Source organism: Lathyrus oleraceus, chromosome 1, assembly GCF_024323335.1.
Source record: "Lathyrus oleraceus cultivar Zhongwan6 chromosome 1, CAAS_Psat_ZW6_1.0, whole genome shotgun sequence".
NCBI classification, from domain to species: Eukaryota; Viridiplantae; Streptophyta; class Magnoliopsida; order Fabales; family Fabaceae; genus Lathyrus; species Lathyrus oleraceus.
The window spans coordinates 7,734,325-7,758,567 of record NC_066579.1 but is presented as its reverse complement, the minus strand read 5'-3'; the positions used below and the strand labels follow the sequence as shown (position 1 = coordinate 7,758,567).

Genomic DNA, 24,243 nt, shown 5'->3' with positions numbered 1-24,243 from the left:
CTTTTGAGTAAGAGTGTCTACCTTGGCGTTGACATGGTCAAGACTGCTTAATTCGTACATACCGCCTTTCGTTGGAGGTTTCTCTAAGGAGGTTCTTTCGCTTCCCCACTGGTAATGATTTTGGGATATACTTTCGATAAGTTGATAGGCATTATTGTAGGGTTTATCCATCAGTGTGCCACCTGCGGTGGCGTCTATCGTCAATCTTGTGTTGTACAAGAGACCGTTGTAAAAGGTATGGATGATCAACCATTCTTCTAGACTGTGATGTGGACAAAGCCTCATCATGTCTTTGTATCTCTCCCAAGCTTCAAAAAGTGATTCATTATCTTTTTGTTTAAACCCATTTATTTGGGCTCTTAGCATAGCCGTCTTACTAGGTGGGAAATATTGTGCTAAGAAAACTTTCTTCAACTCGTTCCACGTAGTGACAGAGTCGGATGGTAGAGAGTGGAGCCAAGCTCTAGCTCTATCTCTTAATGAGAATGGGAAAAGACGTAGTCTTATAGCTTCGGGGTTGACACCATTTGCTTTCATTGTGTCTGCGTATTGCAAAAACACTGATAAATGTAGGTTCGGGTTCTCCGTGAGACTGCCTGAAAATTGGTTTTGTTGCACGGCTGATAACAACAAAGGTTTTAACTCGAAATTATTGGCCTCGATGGCAGGGGCAATGATGTTGTCATGTGGTTCATCTTGCGAAGGGATTGCATAGTACTTAAGAGTACGGTTTTGCGGTCCTTCGGCCATCTCTGGTCAAATAACTGGTTCAGGAATAGGGATATTAGGATCGGGAAGATCTAGCTTGATATGATGTTCTCGTATCAGGTCTCGTATCCGGCGTTCTAACCTTAGATAAGGCTCAGGTTCGTAGAATGGTAGCTTTAATTTCTCACCTTGAGAGTGAGTCCTTGGCATACACTCGACAAGTTAGAAAGGGAAATTGAATTGTTTGTCTTAGTCTATACTGGGCAACACTGGAGTTACGATATCGACTAAAATAGTCCCTGGCAACGGCGCCAAAAGCTTGATCACGACTTAGTAAGTCTATGAGAATCGTGACTGCAAGTGCTCAGTCGTATCGCGTAGTTTTAAAGATTATTGAACCCACAAGGACTAATAATCGAATGTATTGTTATCTAATTTTACTATGTAAATCTAAGGTTGATGATCGTTCTAAGATTGGAGGGATGAAAAGAAATAATTATAACGTAAATAGAAGATTAATAAAGATATTTGATAAAGGGATATCGGTATGCAACGCATCAAACTTCGGGGATTCGATAAAGTGTTGGTGTAATCTTAAAGATCAAAATATTCTTCAGTAGAAATTATTTATAAAAAGGACTTAGTCTCACACTCTCGTTTTATTGACTCTGACCATACTCTTAAACCAGAATGCTTGGCTCTCGTGGTCTCATTTTGAATTTAAAAGTAATTTTTGAATATGAATAAAGTCTAATTAATCCTAAAGCACTCTCGTTGTGTTTAGGATTACTGTCTAGTTTCAGTTATCTGGTTAAAATCTCAAACTCTCGTTCTTATTGATCGTAACCTTTGTTTGTTTTGTACTCTCGTATGAAAAGCAATTTTGAATAAAACAAGAAACTAAAACCGAAAAAGTAAATTTTATAAAAGCCAACACCAATTATTTACGAATCCCATCGTTTCGACGGTCTTTACATACCGATACCTAAAGGTTTAGTCGGACATGGATCCGGTAACAGACATGGTATTCAGAAAATCAGGCATACAATAAGGCATAAATAATTAAAATGGCAATTAAAATAAAACCTGGAATATAAATCGAGAACTTGCAATAAATCCTGATTCTTCGAATTAAATAATGTTGGCAAGCTTTGGCAATCGAGTACATTGTTCCAATCGAATTCAAATGCGTAAACAATAAGTTGCAATAGTCCCCGGTGTGGAGAATCTATTGCTTTTACAAAGTAAGAAACTGCCTAAGAAAACTAACCAAAAAATTCTGACTAAAAAAGTGCATCCTAAGAAGAGAACCGACCTTCCTTTATATACTTTCCACTTCCATAGATTGTAGCATTCGTTGGTTGAAAAGGTGAGTGAAAGTCATGGCTAAGATTGTGGAGGTCGTGGCTAAAAAGGTGGAGAGAGAGTAGGGGAGAACGGGTTGTGACGGTTACCACAACCCTAGTCTGATCTTTGTGGCGAGCGCCACCTTTTGAGGGATGGGCGCCACCACTTCCTTGCTTTATGGCGAGCGCCACACATCCAAGTGGTGGGCGCCACATGCCCATTTGGTTTGGTGGGCACACGCTCTCTAGTTTTCTCCATTTTCTTCTCTTTTTCTTTCCTTTTTGCTATTTTCCACTTTGCTTGTTTATGCGTCTTTTATTCGATAAACATAAAATAATGTGTAATAATATGTGTTAATCAAGTAAAAAGCAGTGCATATGAAGCCAAATATACGATACGTTTTCGCGTTATCACAAAGTTTCATGTGTTCCAGAGATGCATATCCAGATTTGTCTGATACTTTGAGTTTTTAATCTTTTTTTCTATTGTTAGTATTAGATATTGTGCACCCAAATATGTTTTTCAAAGCTACTGTGAGGAAGGATGTTAAATCCAATGAAGTGAAAGATGATATTAAAGTAGGGGTTAAATCGTATGAAGTGAATGATGATGTTCAATCGGATGCTAGACTGGTTGTTATCGAGGTAGATATTCATGAACAATTTATAAATAGACAAGAGTTAATTCTTCGTGAACATATGCTACAATGGGTTTGCATGGAGACCGGGAAATTGGGGTTTGACGTTGTAATCGGAAGGTCTGAAAATGGTTCTAATAGAATGAGAGCATTTGTAACAATGAGATGCGAAATAAGTGGCACGTATCATCCACTGATTTGGAAGTTGAAGCGTGATGAGATTGGATCGAGAAAATGTGAGTTTCTGTTTAAGTTGTGTGGATACCGTAAGGTGAATGATACATGCAACTTTAATATGGTTTTTGGTAAGTAGAATCATGCCTTATGTCACAAGTTAGTTGGTCATTCCATTGTATATCTCCTTATTCTAGAAGAGAATGAACTTGTTTCTAATATGACATTAAACATTGTGGCGCCTAAAAACATACTTGTAATTTTGAAACATAAAAGACCTTAAAATGTTTTAAAAATCAAACAAGTATAAAATGTGTGTGCCCGAAACAACAAAGAGGTAAGAGATATAAACTTTTGGATGATGGATACCATGTTTATAGATACAAACTTTGTAAGGATAAAGTCATTGTTCGAGATATATTTTGGACTCATCTTGATTCTATTTTGTTGTTCAACACATTTCCCATTATGCTCATAATTAATTCAACGTATAAGACCAATAAGTATAGGCTTCCACTTCTGGAAATTGTTGGTGTTACTTCGACGAAAAAGATGGCCTTTGCATTTTTAGAATCCGAAAAAGAGGAAAATGTTACATATGCTTTGGAAATGTGCAAGATTGTGTTGAAAGAACAAGAAAACATGTCAAATATAATTGTCATTGGTCGTGACACCGCATTGATGAATTTGGTAGCAAAGGTGTTTCTTACAACGTAAGCATTATTTTGTAAATATCACATAACCAAAAATGTGAGTAGTCGACTAAAACCTGTGGTAGACACCAAACAAATCAAGGTGAATATGGAAAAATGGTCAAACTTCGTGTGGTGTTGGAAAAGATAATGGATGCCTGGAATGATATAATAAATTATTTCACTGAAGAATATGTAATACATTTCAGGAGGGCGTGCGCAAGATATTTGGATTTCCGGAAAATATGTTGAGAGTATTATTTTAGATCAGGTGAAGGAGAAGATTGTTTGTGCCTTGACCGATCAAGTTAGACATTTTGGCAATACAACAATTAACAGAGTTGAATCTGCACATGCTACACTGAAAAATTAGTTGGGAAGCAGTAAAGGTAATTTTTGTCAAGATTAGAACTCAGTGAACTAAATGTTCTGAAACCAACATAATGAGATACAAACATCTTTTGGTCAGAGCATTATTGTGTTAGAACATTGATTCAAAGACAACATCTTTTATTCACAATTGGATGGCAACATATCTCAGATGGGATTGAATTTTATTTTCACGAAGACAAACGAGCAGATAAAACAGATTCATATAACATCAAGTGTAGTTGCACACTTAGGAAGACGTACGGTCTACCATGTGCTTGTTCAATTGCAAAAAAAAAAATGAAGGTTAACACACTGATAAGTATGCATGAGATTTACACTCACTAGAAAAGACTATGGTTTGATGATGATAGTGTGATAAAGGATGATAAATCAAACATTATATTTCATGATCGAGTGGGAAGAGATCCTAAAGAGACGCGTCAAAGCTGATAACAACATAAAATTGCATATCAAAGAGAAGTTGAGGAAAGATTGCCTATCTTGAAACCACGAATTTGAAACCACCTTCGGAACCGGTTATAACGAATGGTATCCCTAAAATGGTCAAACCGACCGAGAGTGACAATTCTACGAGACATTATCCTTCTTACTTTGAACATTTGACTCACATTTTCCGGATTCTCCAACTCCTAAATCTAAAAAAAATAAAAATTCAAAGGTGCTCGTGTTAGCAAACCATCCTCCCCCAAATCATCCACATCGAAGATATGTCACTTTTTATGTACAATCATTAAATATATTGTAGATGTTGAAGGTGACGAAAACTATGGTTTTCGAGTTGTTTCAAATTTGTTCAGTAAAGGAGATGAGGACCACTAATTTTTTTGTCATCAACTTATATAAGAGTTGACGATACATAGAAAATCATACACATCTCTATACGGAAAAGAAGAAAATTATGATGCAATTTGCAATCTTCTTGTTCCTTGTGTTATTAGTCCTGTAACATTTAAAAAAATAGATGTGCCTCCCTGAAATGGAACATCTTATAGTAAGTGTTTGTGCTAGGATGCGTATTGATCTGACAAAATATGATTTCTCAAAAATAATTTTTCAATTCGGAGTAGATCACCTCGGAATTCATTCAAATGCATCATGTGTATTTAGTTGCTTTCAAAAACACAACATTTTTTAAATTTAGACGAAATCGGAGTGTCTTACACCAAAAACATCATTAGAGTGGGTGGCACATTTCACAAAAGAGGTTGAAATTTGATCGGATCACTTTCTGAAAATGATAGAAGAGTTCACCAAATTGAGAGATATCGAAAAAGAATCAAATAAGAAAATGTCAGAAGAAACCACCAATAGATATAAATTTATGTGGTGACACGTATTTTAATATATTTAAATTTTTATTTAATATTTTTATATGTCATGTTGTCAATGATATAATCTCGATATAATTTGAAACATATTTAATGTATATTCTACATTATGATCATAGAATTCTAAGGTAATTTTTAGACCTTTTTTTTTTCAAAATTTAATCTTGATATATACTGATTTTGTATGAATGTCATTTTAATTAAAATAACTAAACAATGAATTTTACAAATGTACATATTCATAAAAACTCTTATTTTATAAAAATAGTGTGTGTCTGAATATGTATACGAAATATGCCTTGATGATAAGATTTGTATAAATTTCAGATCTCTTATCCCATATTTTTACAAAAATATAAAACTATATATCCCTATCTTTCATTTGTGTATTCCAAAGATGCAATTTAGAATATTCTAAGACATAGTTTTTGTTAATATAAAATTCAAATTAAGTATCTTTCTACAATATCTAAAAAATTGAACAAGTTCAAATATCACTAACAATCGAGAAAAGATATGATCATCAAATTAAACTCAAGACAGATGAAAATTTAAAAATCATGTAAAACATATTTACAATTACTCATCAAATGCCTATAATTTAAATGAATGTGACGATTGCAAAATCTATAAAAATATTCTAAAGATATTGCAACGTACTAAACCACTTATTTGTATTGAAATTTAATGTTATATTTATGTTATCTATGTAATATTAAGTATTTGAATATTAATCTGTTTTATTTTTCCAATATTCTACAATTATTCCTGATTTTACTTAACATAGCATATTCAGAATATATTTCAAAAATAAAGATGACTCCTCAATTTGCACGGATGAATGTGTAAAAAAATGGTGTCCAAAGAAAAGAGAGTTGTGACTCTTTCCGGTTGTGTGGAAGAACCCCATGAAGTGTAGGGAGTACTTCCCTAAATGTTACCTCTGCCTCCTATAGGTTGTGTTGTATTTACCGAATTGAGTGATAAATCCTTCAAATATCTTTAACATCGTCCACACATTTTTTCAATTTATAACAAAAGTACAATCATAAAGTCGGTAGAATATATCCACAAGTCATATACAGCCTCATCTAAGGTGCAAAATTTGTTGAGCAACATTATAGAAAAATATGATTTTGCTCCAATACAAGACTAAAACAGATTGTACACAATGAATAGAATTCCGCAAACTCTCCTCAAAAATTCAATAAAACTTCGTAGCCTCAGGGGAGAAAGAGAACATATGGCAAGACATGATATCTGAACTTCTACATTAATAAATATGCATGGATCACCTAAGAAATTCATTACAAAGCCACTGCGAGTAAGACTTGAATGATAGTCTCCATCTTGCCACAATCGCCAACACTATCTCAAAGTCAGTATGTGACAAACCCAAACTGAGCATCCCAATATGGGTAACATCATTCCTATGATAATTAGTAATACAGTATACACACCAGGTCTCACTAGCAAGACAGATCAACATGCTGCAACATTTTGGGGGAAATCACAAACTATCAATGGTTTTTAATTGCATGAATCACTGTTGGAAGTAAAGGCTTCAAAAATGATAAATCACTAGAATAAAATTATAGAACACCACATACCGTGTTTTGATCAAGGTCCTTCAAAATGTACTTTTTCTTGGCTAAATGATTGGATACGTGCAATTAGGTCCTGTTTAAGTGACATGGGAACCTGTGATATGAAAGCACTCTGGGCATCTCGTATTAACTTCCTGCAAGGCATGTAGAGCATATCCAAGTCAAGAATTATAACCAAAGGCAGTGAAATCTCATTTAACGTTCACATACTAAGAAATGCTACAGGAAATTTTTAGGGCATATTTTAAAAATTTTAAAGAAAAAACAAAGCACCCAAAAAAGAACACTTAAAAGACTGTACCAAAAAAAGAACACTTTAAGAAATTCATTATACTAAAACTGGGGTTTCGGCAACCCTTGGTTTCTTCATTCATTTTTCAATTGAGAAATGATACTATGCATCTACCTATCGGAATAATGCACTATGGTCAATTGGGAAAAGTTGGGATGTCAAGGCAAAGTCGCACTATGAATTAGTTATTATCATAAGCTGCACAAAGATGGCCATAAATGGACATGCAATCACAAAACGAATAGCAAACTTCTGCACAAATACTCTGCGCAAGACCTACCAAACTAGTTATAAATTTTGAACAATCATATGGCAATAAACTAATAAGTGTATTGATATAACTAAAAATCAAGTACGAAGTAACTATTTATTTTGTAGTTCATTATTAATATCTCTTTGGTTATTTTATACTTTTATGTAATCATGAAAAAGATAGAACTACAAGCACAGATCGGAAATATTTATTTTGCAAGTTTATTTTATATTTTATATACTTATATTTAAATGTTCACAGAAGAAGCTCAACTTCTGACATCCGAAAAGAAAAGAAAATAAAAGAAAGAACAGGGGTTATGCTATGGTGGGTTTCAGCCAGAACAGCGAGGCCATGACAAACAGACATGCAGAGAGGCTCCAATCTGAAATGCAAGGCAGATAGGCTGCAAAACAGTGACAGACAGCCCAAAGGCTCAAACCTGCAAACCAAAGAGACCCATCCCAGAAGTCAGGCTGAGGACAGAGTGCTAAAAAAGTAGAGATGATATGTTTCGATGGAACGGGGGGAAGGGGTGGATCTTACAAAGTTTGGTGAGTGGAAAATCATGAATTTAAGTCAATACAGAAGATTAGGGGTTTCTTAAACCAGGATGTTCCTGGCCCAAGTTGCTCGAAGGTCCAAAACTCAAAAAGCATGCTCCAATCATATGTTTCTTCAATTTGCAAAGCAATCTAAGATAGACACTTCCGTGATTACAGTGAAGAGGAAAGCTCGTTGAATCTTATGAGCTAAAAGTTCACACAACTTTGACAACATTGCAAGACATTCATGTAGTGTAGGAATCATTTGACTTTTAGTTTCTGCATGTATAGATCTGTTCACTTGGAATCCAGACTATTCTATTGCAATTTAATTTACAATTTTTTCTTTATTTCTTCGTATACCCCTCCAGCCATCCATTATTCCTTAAGTACCACAAGTTTCATCCAGTAGAACCCAGCCCATTTTCCCATTATCACATGGACAAACATAGACATGAGCAAGCATCAAACCTACCAGCCACCCATTATTCCTTAAGTAGCGCAAGTTTCATCCAATAGAACCCCGCCCATTTTCTCATTATCACATGGACAAACATAGACATGAGCTGAGCAAGCATCAAACCTCCAGATCTAACAGTCTAATCACAAACCTGCTATAGCAGGTCACCTGGTTACTAATATAGGTAACACAGGTGCAATCATTTGTAACCAACTTTCCAAAATAACCAAAAGTTAATTTTAACAGAAATGGAAGCTCTAACTAGCTCAAACTGATAGGAACTTGAATGATGAAGTGGGCCTTGATTGTGGGCCCAAGCCCAAAATATGGAGTGTACACAAGGAGAATGGGAAAAGGGATGAAGAAGGGGGACGTGGCCAAGTGATGCATGGAATGCATGAGGTAGTTACTACTTAAGTGTTAGCAGAGACAGAATGAGGTAGGAAGGAATTCTGTTAGAGAAATAGTGGGGCACCATACTTGGTGACTGAGGGAAAGCGTGTGCTTCCTTGAGGGACTGATATCACTATCAGTTTGTTATTCCATTACAGTTGTTTGTTAGCCATACAATTCCTACTGCTTGTAATCATTTTTCATCATCTGAATACGATTACAACTCCTTTTTCTTTTCACTGTTTCACTATATCTTTCTAATACCCATCACTGACTAACTCTTCTCTTCAATCTAACATGGTAACACAGGGCTCTGATACCATGTTAGGTTGGAGAGAAGAATTAGTTAGAGCTTCCATTTCTGTTAAAACTAACTTTTGATTATTTTGGAAAGTTGGTTACAAATGATTGTACCTGTGTTACTTATATTAGTAACCAGGTGACCTGCTATAGCAGGTTTGTGATTACACTCAAGGTGACAGATGTCCGTCTTGAGTCTAGAACTATTCCTAGCTAAGTAATACTCTAACAATCCGCTAAAACGGCGCCGCATAGTGGCCGCTATGGCGGATTTTGGCTCTCCACTATGGTCCGCCATCGACAACACTGGAACAAACAGTACAGCAAGAAGAACCATTGAACAGAGAGGACATACGGTATTGGGCATCAATTTCATTTCAGAAACGTAATAAAAGGTGGAGGAAATTGAAAATTTCAGACTTCGATGCCACTTGGGAACCGATTGCTACTATCGTAGAAACATGTTTAGGAAACAATAACATACAACACGGTAGGTATCCTACATCAGAAAATTCTTTCTGGTTAAAGGATAGAAACCTAAACTTCACAATAAATAGAACCTAGTATAGGAAAAGAAATTCACAAGTATCAAAAAATTAAGGCATCATATCCTAAACTTCATAAGCTCACGCAGAGAACAAACAGTAGAGCAAGAACCATTGAACAGAGAGGACATAACAGAGACTCAGAACAGAGTAATTAATGGAGGCTTAGAAACAGGAAAATAGAATAGTGACTCCGTGCATACCACATAGAGTAGTAACCGAACATTCAGAGAACAGAAAGGATTAAATTAATGGTTATGAAAACAATTGAAGCCGTTGATTAGGTCAGGAGCAACTTAACAGAAGCAAATGTGCTCAACAATGAAAAAAAAATGCAATAATATTAGGTCAGTGCTCATATAGGCAGCAGAAGCCTTAACTGAAAGGTGTCACCACATCAAACCAACCCACAACAACATTGGGTCAGCGTTCACTCCGGCAGTTGAAGCCCAAACTTTTGGTCACAACTTGAAACAAACAAAAAAGGTGTAAAGCCAGTGCTCATTCCGGCTACTGAAACCTTAATCTGGAAGTGTCATAAATTCAGATCAAACTTAAACAATATTGAGCCAGCGCTCACTCCAGTATCTGAAATTCTAATTGAAATGGATTATGGCGCACAACTTCAACCAAAACAAAATATGCCAGTTTTTGTATCAAAGGTAGCAAATACTTGAAGCAGACAACATAAAGATGTGCAAACAGACCAAAGATGTTCACAAACAGTGATAAATGCAGAAAAAACCCAAAACATTTAACATGAACAGTGAACAATGCACAACAAACAATGACTAACAACAGCAAGGAGGTCCCAACAACACATCTTAAAAGTGGGACCCACAAGCTGGATGTTCCCTAACAAAACAGAATGGGCAAACAAGTTTTTGGACTAAGACAACAAGAACTGAGACTGAATCCGAGCCAGGCACCGGAAAGGGTAAACAGAATGGGTAAACAGAATGGATCTTTAAGTTGAACTGGACTAAGACAACAAGAACTGAGACTGAATCCGAGCCAGGCACCGGAAAGGCTGCCACGCTTGAGTGTGTTGATCTGTTTTTGTAGTAGAAAATTTACGGATTGCGTAGATTGGGAGATTCTATACACAAGAGAGGTGGTTGTGACAGAAAACACGTCGGAAAAGGTTTCCAGTGACAGCTAGTGGAAGTGGAAAAGGACGGAAAAACATCAAAAAAGAAAAGAGGAAACTATTATATTTCCAACCTCTTGGGAACTCTTCGGCATAATAGTGGCAGGACTGTTCAAGGAGTTTCGAAATAGACTCTGGTTATCATGTCGAAGTTGTGGGATTTTAGGCAAAAGATAGAGAGAAAAGTATTCATGATAATAGCAAAATATTGACTTGATACAGAACAGTCAATATTAATCCCTGTTTATTAACTTCGACTCAATCATAAATCAAGAGCAAAACATGATATTAATGAGAAATGCAAATTTTAATCTTAAGAGATAGTATAAGACAGTATAAAAGATAGTATAAAATAGTATAAGATATTTTATAATATTCTAACAGCCCACATTGTTACTGGGCCTTCCTCCTCCACTTCCATTTCGCTGCCAATTTGTGAAGGAAGGTGATGACATGGCGTGGCATAAAATAGTGGATTTTAGGCCTTCCACCATCCACAGTCGATAACGCTACCAAGAACAACTAGTTAACTAAACTGTAAGGGCCGTGTAAGAACTCGGCATGGCAGATGGTTTTTTTTGTTTTAGGGTAATTGAGAAGAGGGGAAGGAAGGTATTACTTTATATTTTAGTGGTTTTGTTTAATTTTTTGGAGGGGAGCAAAATCTCTCCCAGGCTAATTTTAGCTCTCCTAAAAAGCAATATTTGGAGGGGAGATAATATATGTTGAAATTTTGACGTATGCATCCCTATATTTAATGTGACTTTAAATATTATAAGGGTGAAAATATAATTTAACACTTTTCCATCATTGAAATTTACCCCTCTCCCCCTTATTGAACTAAACAAGGAGCATTTAAAAATCCATTTCCTCCATTGAACCAAACACACAGCATTTAAAAATCCATTTCCTCCATTGAACCAAACACACAACATTTAAAAATCCATTTCCTCCATTGAGCCAAACATACACTAAAGCAACTCACCTGGAATCTACGGTTATAGTTTAAAAAATTAATTACATACGCACCAACAATGTAAAAAAGTTTCCCACAAACGTCCTATCACATTTCACAGTCCTACTAATCATAATATTATTTCTTAAAACTTATTTACACTATGGCACAGTAAAATAAAACTAACACTACTGTTGCATAATGATTAAACTCTAGTTTAAATTCATTCTCATACAAACTTTAAAAGTAATAGTGAAAACGGTTTTTTTACTTTCACGGATTTTGCTACATCCATGTTAATGTGAAATGTCAATATTCAATAGTCCAATGCATAAAGCAAAATAAAATATGATCAAACTTACCTTTTATCATCACTCGTTAAATTCTCCGCTTCTCTTTCGTGTAACCTTTTTCTCATACTCATATACTCTTCAACCTTATCTACCCAGCCACATGACCTCAAACCTGACTTTACTTCTTTTCCAAGACTGGTTTTGAAAATACAGTATCAGTATCAGGCATATAATAGCTTTATTAGTGTAAATGTATTGAACTGAGTGTCAAAATAAATAGATGAACAAGATAGCAACTAGCAAGAGGAGTTAAGTACAGAATGATTTAACAAGAGATATCCAGAGAAAAATATAACATTATCATATTTTAGCATGTGAGATACTGAATAAAGAGACGAGAAAATGAAGAAATAAATAATGAAAAATTAGGTTATTCAGAACACCCACTAATTATTGATCATCCTTGGATTTGAAGGGCTAGGTGGACTGTATACCAATTACCAAATGGCATCCCTTACCCGGCAATAAGGCAATCCAGACAATAACAAATACCAAAGCCTCAATAAAATTAAGATTCCAAGAAGAAGAAAATTCCAAACATAGCTAACTTAAACAGTCTGAACTGAACCACCAAATTCTAAACTCGTTTATGAAACACTGTCAAAAGTATAAGAGGATGCATTTCGATTTTCAATATATATCAGAGAGCATAAAACATAGCTAGGCATCATTGAAGATTCAAGTTTTCATTTTATACCCAATAATCAAATAAAATTAGTACGAAAAAAATCAATAAAAGATTGAGTTAAGGTATATATGATCATACATGTCTTTCAGTTCTTCAACTCTAGCACGAGACTGGTCATCGTGTGCAAGCAAAATGCATGGAGCCTCCTGTACTTTTCTCTTATTCCCTAACATTTTAGATTTGTTGATGACACCGTTACTTTCTCGCTTAAAGTTGACGGGCCCTGTACCTGATATTACTTTGATTCTATCAATATCTTCCGGAGGATCTGGTTTTACACAATCGGTATCAACCGTCTGAATACCAGCGTATCCATTTGTTACTGTGGACTCCTTTCTTACCGAGTTGTTAGCAGCATCAATTTTATTTTTGTCAAAGCCATTCATGGTGGGTAATGATGAAGAAGGATCTTTCCTACCATTTTCCAAAGAAACTAAATCTTTTGCATGCCCATTTGTTAGTAATGGCTGACTACTAAACATGTCAACTTTCCCATTGACACTTGCATGAGCAGGACTTCTTTTGGAAATTGAACTACCATTAATGTCAAATTTCACTCGTAAGCCAGAAGGAACTTTAACAATCTTAGATGCACTCGGCATATCTTTCCAAGAAGATTGATCAGAATTTGATTTTGCTTGCACTGTTTTGAGTTGTACATCAACCTTAGAAGATTCAGATGTCTGACTCCCATTGGAATGATAGGGCTTTACACCATTAGATGCAAGAGAACTACTAACTGATGCTGACTTTTGGTTAGTTCGAGAGAAAAAGAGGATATAAACCTTTTCAGACAAAACTTCTTGCAGGGTTGCAAGTGTTACACAAGAATCATCACAGCAATACCACCGACCCATTGCATCCTGTGAACAGAATAGAAAAGTACAACCTTAACCATAAATTAACGTATTGACTACATAACTTGCATTTAGATAGACTACAAATCCACAAACCTTTACATAAGCGTAGTAGTGACCAGACTCCGGTGAGTATCCTGAATGCACAATAGTACCAAAGAGCTTATATTCTGGTTGTGGGTCCTACACAAAAAAGATTGTTAAAAAAAAGCGAAACATAATATTAGAATAAGGGAAAAAAAGGCAGACTACATAGACCATGGAGTACCAGGCTAACAAAAATATAAACAGAATCATTGTTAGTCTTCACCAAGTAATTAATGTTTTTAAACATTAGGGCCGAGGAGGTTAAGATTTGGTAAGTAAACGCTAGAAGTGAAAAAACAGAATTGTGCAATGTAATAAGGACGTGTGGGTTAGTGTCTACCACGTAAGAGGACCAATCACTCGGAAAGGGAAACATAGGGAGAGTGTGCCAGGGAGGAATTAATTCTCTGCTGTTCTATTTCCCTTCTGGGTTGTAAGGTGGGAAGAGGTGCTTGCAACCTTTGAAAGAGCTGTGCTCTAGGTGGTGAAAAGTACAGTATTTATCACACTTTTCCTTTTCATTCTCTAACAGAGTGATTCGTAAATGTATAGTATTGTAGCACCCTTGACATCCCACCTTTAGTTTAAAGTCTTACGCAAGTCCCACTTTTTCAATTAAATACCACCACAAAGTATCTACTAGTTGTTATTTAAGGGATAATTTACAGTTTGTATCCTATAGATCTATAAACAAAAGTGATGTGCATGAAAGAGGTTTAGAAGTTAGCCAAGATCTTCAAGATCTCAGAATGCAAACTCACCTTATATTTTATATCATAATGTTAACATCAAATACAATTGAACAAAAACCAAACACGGTAAAGATTGAAGAATGTTTAGAATTCTTCATTGATTCCAGATCCTCTATCATTAATGTATTCAATACTTTTAGGTATTAAAAAGTGCATAATACTGCAAACTTAGTATTTTACAATCACACAGAGCGGTTCCAATTCATACATACAGAAATGCTTTTGTACCTTGACACATTAGTCCATGATCACCAAACAAAGGCATAATAGCAATCCCATCCCACAATTGATCTAATGATAGAAATTTCTTCTTAAAACTTGAGCACTCTGCTCCAACCAAATACATTGAATATAACAAGCTGCCACAGATCTTAATAGCAATACAAGTATACAAAACTTTTCCACACAATACCAATGATCTCATAACTAGGATACACTGAGTTAAAACCTGACAACCATCCAATTCATAATTACAGGATTTCCATTTTATATTGAATTCCCATATGGGGATTGTATGTTTTTCTTAACTACATCAGGTTGCGAAAGTAATCCCTATATTGAAAGCAAATTACATCCGGCAGACATATAATTTATAAACTATATAACAATAAGCAATTGCACCTAAAGTAGATGTCCAAGAAACCTCTCAAAATCATATTCTCCACGATTTTAAAGAAAGTGTCATTTCAGCCAATCATATACAAAAATAAATTCCAAAACCACAATCAACTCAAAGGTTTTCCCAATCGACCCAAAGTCTGTCAACTACCACTCAATATGGTTCACATGTCCAATCATCACATTTGATAGGCTTCTTCACAAACCGGTCATTATGTGTGTCATTTGCTTCCAAAATTGTAATCTTCAGTTCTATAATTTTCTCGTGAAGAATATCTAATCCTCTCTTTGTATTTCTCTTCTTTCTTAATTAATTTTCTTTTTTATTTTAGCAATAACTACAGTTACAAAAACTAATACAGCGGATACGAGCTACAAGAAGCGGTAAAACTAATCATGTATGATTAACCAAACAAATTTAGCTAAAATAAACATAGATAATTATTGGAAAGCTTCAGCAGAGACATTTGCCCTCCTGATTTTAGACAATAATTTGGATAAGTGGAATATCAAAATCTGCAGACTACAGAGTGACAAGCTTAAAGAAATAACCAGACACAGATATCTAGCTAGCATGCCTTAAGCACCAATTATTATGTCAAGTATGCCTCAATGTGCAAAAAGTGACACACTATCACAGTAACTACTTCAAAACAAACACTAAATATACCTGGCTTGCTTTGGACATGAAGCTAGAAAGCACCAAAACCTCTTCAAATCCAACAGTCTTATCAATCTTGCCACCCAATATGCCCTCAAATCTCTACAATCCAAATTCATCAACACGCCATCATTACAAAAAATAAAGAACAACAAATTACAAGCAAACCTAAAACAAAGAACAGCAATATACCCAACGTTATCAAATGGAGGTGATATAGCACGGTGTAGCAAAATTTGCAAAATAAAAACACTATGGTTCCGCAATACGCTATTACAATATAACCACTGTTTCAAATAGTGGCTATCAGCGCCATAGGCACTATAGCGTAGCAAAATTTGAACAGATTGATATTGTCCCACAATTCGCTATTTAGTACAAAGTATTGTCAAATAGACACTATAGCAGCGCTATCGCACTATAACATAGCGGAATATGAACAAAAAACTATTCTCTACGAAATCTGAATATAACCAACCAACCTTGAGCTGTATCACAAGTACATTAGGTGCTTGAAGTATAGACATCTGCTTCTTAGCCGTCACCAACTTCTTACAACTAAACATCATCCACAAATCAATTAATAAAACCCTAAGACTAAGAAAACAAAATTGAAAAGGAAAAAGGAAAGAACACACACTGACCCATCACATTTGTACTTATTGTTTCCATCTAAAACCTCGGGCTGAAAAAATTTCTGCATAGAATCCCTAAGGGAATTACTATGAAAAACATCGAGACTAATATCCATTATCTCATCAACTTTATTTGATTCGTATCCACAACTGAGACACTTAACCTGACTCTGCAAAGCACCACCGAAAATCTCCTTCACAGCGGAAGCACCACCGTCACCGCCACCGCCTCCTTTCTTTCTAAGCTTCTTCAAACGAAGACACGAGTTATGACAAGCATCAATAACATAACGAAGAAACTCGTGCGCGTCCTCTTGACGGCCACAACGGAAGTGCTCAGCAAAGAGACGTAGACAGCTTTGGATCTTTGAAGGAGCGTCGGAAGTGAGATCCACACGGAGCAACCGAGCAATTTGTTTCTCGAGTATGCAGAACGGACACGAAGAACCAGAAGAGTCGCCTGAAAAAGATGAAAATTAGGTTAGGTTACAGAAATTACAGAAAACTAAGGGAAAAATAAAATTAAAGGGAGAGAATTCTTACAGAGAGACGAATGTTGAGAATGGAGACAGAAATTGGCGAGAGGAGGAGTAAAAGTGAGACACTGAAGAACGCTATTGAGGTAACAGGAGTTGCCAAGGTTACGAAGACCTATAGGAGGAGCGTTTTTGCGTTTGTGAGGGAGAAGATTAGGTTGCCAGGTCATCTGCAGAGCCATCAGCGCCGACGGCGACAACACAGTGAAGCCACCACAGCATTGGACGGTGTTGCCGTCGTCGATGGGGACCTCAACAATACTGAACGCCGCCAACGCCACCGCAATCGCATCGCGCGAATTCGATAGCTATAGAGGTTCCTTTCAGTTCTTCCTTTCCCTCTCTTTGTTTCTGTTATTTTTTATCTTTATTTTTATTTATTTTTTATTTGTATTTTTTCTTCTAGGACCTTCTTAGTCCTTACCATAATTTTGTTTTTTCTGTTACCGAGTTCTTACAATAGTATAGTACTAAAAGATAAATAAATAAATAAAACAGTTAAGAAAGAGGAAGATAAGGAAGTAGAATATAAAGAAATTTTGATTTTTTTACTCAACAGTCAATTATATTTGTTATAAAAATATATTCCAATCAAATATGTGTAAAAATCTTTCAAAATAGCATGTATTTTAGGATCCGAATAAAAATCCTTGAAAAATCGGAGATTTTTTATAACATTATATATGTCTTTATGCATCACGCAAAAATACAAAAATACAAAAATATTTCTCAGGTTTTAGAGATGTAGTTTCGGACCATGCAATACAAATTCAATGTAGATCATTTTAAGTGACGTCATATAAGTTTGGTTTTTTTAATTTCGAAGATGCATTTCTAGAATTTTTCAAAAATATATTCATAATTGATCAATCCAATGAAAATTCTAAAGATGCATCTTCAAAATTTTGGAGTAGAATTTTGAAAATTATTGTCACCTTTGAACATTGTTGGTGTTTGTATTGTATCTGATGTAAAAATTACAACAAAAGCATTAATTTTTAATCTTTTAATATTCATTACTAAATGATGAATATGAAAACTTACACTCTACTGTTAAAGTTACATATGTTAGAGAGGATTGTATTCACGGTGATTTTGGCATTCATTATTCTTTTATTATTGATTTTTTATTCACTTTTGCATTATAGTCAATTAGTTTTCTTCAAAAGAAATATCTAGTTGGATCTTTTGAATTGTTAAACCAAAATTATGTTCTTCCGTCACATCAAAACACAATCTCCTCAACAAAAACGCAATACAATATAAACAAACAAAAATACATCATCAACAATAACAACCACATAGTAATCAACTATCAAAGTTTCAAAAGAATATCCACATTCACAATAACCCAAAACATTATGATTTCATAAATCACTGCAACCACAACATGTCAATTCATTTAAGTATTATAAACACACTAAATTTTACTTGCATAAGATAAACACACACGAGGAGGCTTCAAGGATTCTGGTCTATTTTGTATTCCTCTTCTATGAGGAGAAACCTACAAGACAAAGGCAAAGCTCCAATAGTAAGTAGGATGCAGAGGTCAAAACTTAGTAATCCATTTAAAGTAAATACGGAAATATAATCACAATAGTCAAATGAGTATTGGGTAAATAGGTATATCAAGCAAAGTGAGTAGATCCTAGTGTTGGAAATTGTTTTGCAATATTAGTTCCAAAATGACAAAAGAGTTTTATTAGTGCTCAGAATTTTAGTTATTGTTTTGTTTGAATTTTGAATTCAATTTTCATATCTTTTCATGAAATAGTGTCATATATGAAACATTGTGTTTTATGGTGAAATGGTGTTGTTTCATCAAAGGTTGCAAACTTTTGAAACAACATCCACATCTCCTATAAATATATGATTCTATTCAGAAAAATAACACAAGAACTAAAAACGTATTTCTCTTCCAAAATTCCAGAAAAAACTTCCTTGCATTTCGGGTTCTTCACTTGTCTTGTGCAGACTCGAAATTAAGGCTGATATTATCCTGAGTGTTCTTGCATTTTCCAACTCTAAGACATAATAAAAGAGTGCTTGAAATACTTTTAAGGAAAATGATTCTCAATCACGATTTAGTCCTGGATCCATTTAATTTTACCGAATTTTCTAACAATCTTAAAAGTATTTGTAACATAATGGCTTCAGACGCTGCTGTTTCAAGCATCAAAGTGATGAACCAGGATCTTGTCAAGTTAGATCGATTTGATGGAACAAATTACACAAGATGGCAAGACAAGATGACATTCCTATTGACTGCCCTGAAGGTTCACTATGTTCTTGATCCCGACCTACAACCAATACCTGAACCAACAGAAAATGATTCGGAAGAACTCAAGAAGGAGCGCAAGAAACGCAAGGAGGACGAACTGCTTTGCCGTGGACACATTCTGAATACTTTATCTGATCGTCTCTACGACCTCTACACAGACAATCCATCGGCAACAGAAATATGGAAGGCACTAGAATTCAAGTTCAAGGCTGAAGAGGAAGGTACGAAGAAGTTCTTAATATCTAAATATTTCGATTTTAAATTCTTAGATTCTAAGCCCATTCTTCCCCAAGTGCATGAATTGCAAGTTCTGGTCAATAAAATAAAGGCAGTAAAAATAAACATCCCTGAGACCTTCCAAGTCGGTGCAATTATTGCAAAATTACCACCTTCATGGAAAGGCTACTGAAAGAAATTGTTGCACAGTTCCGAGGACTTCTCCTTGGAGAAAATTCAGAAACATCTTCGAATCGAGGAGGAATCGAAGGAGAGGGAGAAATCAGAACCCCCTACTCATTTCAAAACAAACGCTGTGACCAACAAGGGAAAGAAGAGACATGATGGCATGAAGAGTCATCTTGGACCAAAGAAAGAACATAACAAGTTCAAGAACTCTGGCGGTCATAAAGGTCCAAAGAACGGATGTTTCGTATGCGGTAAACCTGGACACTATGCTCGAGATTGCAGACAAAATAAAGCAAAAAATGAGATCAATGCAATTCGATCAGATGATGACATAATTGCTACAGTGAGCGAAATTATGGCAATCAAAGGAAAAGTTCAAGGTTGGTGGTATGACACTTGTGCTACGGTGCATGTTACTCATGACAAGGCTGCATTCAAAACCTATTCTGAAGCAATTGATGGACAAGAGGTACAAATGAGAAATGAAGTCCGCTCTAAAGTTGTTGGAACCGGTTCGGTCGAACTTAACTTCACTTCTGGAAAGAAAGTTACACTTGTAAATGTGCTTCATGTTCCAGACATGAATAGGAATCTTGTTAGTGGGGATTTATTGGGAAAACCGGGTATTAAATCTGTATATGAATCGGGCAAACTTATTTTGACCCGTAATGGTGTATTCATTGGAAATGGATATTCCGCAGAGGGAATGATCAAACTATGTACTAATGATAATATTATTAATGAAATTTCTAATTCCGCTTACATGCTTGATTCTGTTTCTTTATGGCATAATAGATTAGCACATTGTGGTATTAGTTCTATGAAGAGACTAATTAAATCTGGACTAATTTCATGTAATATAAAGGATTTCAAAAAATGTGAATTATGTGTTGAATCAAAAATGATTAAGAAACCTTTCAAAAGTGTTGAAAGGAAAACGAAATTACTTGATCTTGTGCTGTCATACCCCAAAATTTGCCCGTTAATTTTGCAAGACATTTTTTAAGACACCCCAACTTATTTTCCAAGGCATTGACCTTAAAGGAACCAAGACCCAACTCACAGATGGCCAAATCCAGAAAATGGCCCAAACTGGCATGCTCGCTAGGCGAGCAAATCCTTCGCCTAGCGAACCCTTCGCTACAATACTCGCCTAGCGAAGCTTGCGAATACCAGAAAATTCTGGGCTTCATTCTGAGCCCATTAGGTCACAAAAACTATTATAAATACCAAGGACTTCATTCAGAAAGGGGAACGAAAAGGGAAGGAAAACAACAAAAGGAGACGAACCGGAACCCTAGCAATCAAACCTTGGAGGCTAACCAAGAGGATTCAGAGCAACCCTGAAGGAAACCCTGAAGGCAACTCATCTGCCTAAAAGGTTACCTCCGCCCAACTCAATCCGATACCAAAAGTGACCTGCCAATTCAACGTTGCAATTCGATTGCAAACAGGTTTGCGCATCACTACTGTTTTATGCTTCCAATCTGTAATCTCTGAATACATAATGCATCATGATTGAATTTCTGGACATGTAATTAGAGTTTGCATGTGAGTTTAAATGTGCCTGAATATCCTGAATGTTTGACCATGTTATTTCTATAATTGAATGCCATAAGGCATGCAGCATGCTGAGATTGTACTGTTCTGAAATTCAAAACCCGCAGCCGCTCGCTAGCACATCGCTAAGCGAGCATGAAGCGAGTATTCGCTAAGCCTTCGCTAGGCGAGGCAGAGGCGAACGTGACAGTCGCTAATATTTTGACTGTTTTGTTCTATGCTTATCTGATCTGTTCTATTTTAATCATGCGTTATTTTGCCGGACATTCCTACTGTTGTGTTTCTTTTGTGGTGTAATCCTCGATTGCACCCCCATTTGGTATTCTGACCTGTTTGCTGAATATTGTAAGGACTCACATACTCCCGAAGAGGGCAGCTTGCTAGGTATCCCACTTTATTTGTGGGATACCCTTGTGGAGATTCATCCTATTTACCTAATTTGATTTTAATGTGGAGATTCATCCTATTTACTTAATTTGATTTTAATGTGGAGATTCATCCTAATTACTTAATTAATATGGACCTAATTACCTAATTGATTACAATTACCTAATCGATTGTAAAATATTGCCTTTGAATATGTGATCTTGGACCTCTCTTTGTTGCCTTACGATATTACGGTATTACGGTCATATCCCGCGAATGTGGGGATACACCTAGCAAAGACCCTTCGGTTAAATCACCACGTCCCTATAAAATAAATCATAGTCCCTCAGATGTTGCCTGCGAATATATAATTTTGTCCCTCGATGACCCTTCGTTGTAGCCTACGGTTAAATGATGATTGTCCCTTCGAATGCTAAGGTATCCTTACAAATGGTGCCTTCAGTGACCAATCGATGACCCTACAATGACCCTTTTACATCCAAAGGGTAAGACTACTTACTTCTCAATAGTAAGGACAGTTTTACCCTCATAAGGATAGGAAATGCCCATAAAGGCCTTGGGTAGGTACAACCCTTAATTGCTGACTCACAACCTAAAACAATTTTTCACACCTCACACCTTTCAAAACATCTTTTAGAAAATCACCACTTGGTATACATTCATACTAGAATCATTACCGAGTTATATTTTTCTAAACAACTTTCAAAACTAAACGAGATAACCACTCTGTATACATTCATACAAGAATCATTATAAAGTTATATTCTCCTTTTAAAACCTTTTCTAAGCAATTCACAAACACTTTTTCAGACAAACATAAGTGATCAAGCAATTAAGAGCCCATGGATAACCATGGATACAAAGGGTGCTAACACCTTCCCTTTATATAATGTACCTCCCGAACCCAAAATCTAATTAAGGTCTTTCCTGTTCTTTTCCACCTTTCCTTATTGGATAAAAGAAAAGTCGGTGGCGACTCTTGCTAACCGCGACATTTGCTTTCCAAAGCAAAAACACCAAAGTCAGTTCACCGTATGACAGAACTGGCGACTCTGCTGGGGATACTTAAAAAGAGAGGTTGCCTTAAAAACAAGATCACTTATTCAAATTGTCTGATTTACTTTTAAAGGATCTGCTTGGGTATTTTACGCTTGAGTGAAAGATCCTACACCCGGATCTAGTGTACCTTAGGTAAGTAGCAAAAGATCATCGCGACTATCCGGCGTATACTGGAATGGTTAAAATGATGGCTACGGTTAATGTGACACTTTGGATGTCCTGATGTTCCTCATGTTTACTTGAGGAAAAATTTGGCTTCCGCGTGGTATCATCAAAGCATTAACCAGACCTTTAGAACCCTAATTGACTCATCCTAGCCATTAGAAAGTAGTGAGATAACCGGCTTCGGTTCCGACTGAGGCTGGTTGAGACTCGATACTACACTCTTTGAGATTGGACTTTAGGGAAGCTTCGGTCAGCCACTTGGTGTTGCACTGAAGTGGACTTAAAGGAAGGTCAATGATTTGAGATCCTTCTAGAACCCGGTTACTATTCTAGGACAGGTTGAACCAACCAAACTTCAGTTGGGAGGGTACTTACCTATGGAACTCATGTAAGCCTTAAAACCTAGGAATGATTGTTGCGTGACTTGTTTGTGCTTGTTGTTTACATAACATCATAACATCATAACATTGTACTAACCATTTCAAGGACTTAGGGATTTAGCTTTGCTCTGTTAAACAGGTTATGGCTTCCAGAAAGACCATTCGGATCAATTTTGTAACAATCTCTCCTCAACTAAAGGATCTAGTGTCAGAGCTTCCTGATCAGGCTCAGTTCATCGAGAAACATGGTTCTCTCCTCAATTTGGTTACCACTGGTTTCAAGGAAGATATGATGAGAGTTTTATTCCAGTTCTTTGACCCTAAACATCATTGCTTCACTTTCCCAGATTATCAGTTGGTACCCACATTAGAAGAATTCTCCAGGATGCTTGGGATACCTATCCTTGATCAAACACCTTTCAGTGGTTTAGAAAAGATTCCGAAGTCTGAAGAAGTTGTCGCGGCTTTACACATGACAAAGTCCGATATTGAAACCAATTGGGTAACAAGAAGTGGAGTTAAGGGTTTACTTGCCAAGTTTCTGATAAATAAGGCCCGAGAATTCTTAAAGGTTATGAATGTCCATGCTTTCGAAGACGTTCTAGCATTACTAATCTATGGTTTGGTGTTATTTCCTAATCCAGACCAATTCGTAGACGTGAATGCTATTAAGATATTCCTCACTCATAACCCTGTGCCTACCTTGCTCGGAGACATTTTGCATTCCCTTCACACTTGTACTATGAAAAGGCAAGGGACTCTCATGTGCTGCATACCTTTATTATCTAGGTGGTTTATTTCGCACCTTCCTCAATCGGTCTTGAAGAATGAGCAAAATCTGAAATGGTCTCAAAGGATAATGTCGCTCTCCCATTCAGACATCCGTTGGTGTCCTCATCTCAAAGAAAATGTTATCATCATTGACCGTTGTGGAGAGTTCTCTAATGTACCACTCCTGGGGATAAGAGGGGGTATTACTTACAATCTAGCTTTAGCCCTACGTCAGTTTGGTTATGCTCGAAGAGATGGTCCACATG

At 36.0% G+C, this 24,243-nt stretch overlaps 1 protein-coding gene and 1 non-coding gene across 4 annotated transcripts; one reads left to right on the top strand and one right to left on the bottom strand.

Annotated features, from left to right (window-relative positions):
• The first annotated feature begins 259 nt into the window (after positions 1–259).
• Positions 260–366, top strand: LOC127117028 (small nucleolar RNA R71). The gene has a single exon (XR_007801791.1). It is a non-coding gene; the product is annotated as a small nucleolar RNA R71 (small nucleolar RNA).
• Positions 367–6,276: 5,910 nt separating this feature from the next.
• LOC127120291 (ubiquitin carboxyl-terminal hydrolase 25) lies at positions 6,277–17,328 on the bottom strand. Of its 3 annotated transcripts, XM_051050879.1 has the most exons (10): positions 16,974–17,328; positions 16,595–16,890; positions 16,440–16,492; positions 16,278–16,353; positions 15,805–15,897; positions 13,774–13,860; positions 12,899–13,683; positions 12,142–12,267; positions 6,890–7,020; positions 6,277–6,769 (listed from the first exon to the last, which is right to left on the bottom strand). In XM_051050879.1, exons 1-9 carry the CDS (start codon positions 17,146–17,148, stop codon positions 6,900–6,902), a joined length of 1,812 nt encoding a protein of 603 aa, XP_050906836.1. In that variant the 5' UTR covers positions 17,149–17,328; the 3' UTR covers positions 6,277–6,769; positions 6,890–6,899. The 3 variants fall into 3 exon arrangements, with proteins under 3 accessions (XP_050906836.1, XP_050906759.1, XP_050906694.1); XM_051050802.1 differs by having other exon boundaries at positions 6,277–6,796; positions 16,440–16,890; XM_051050737.1 differs by having other exon boundaries at positions 16,440–16,890.
• Positions 17,329–24,243: the final 6,915 nt, after the last annotated feature.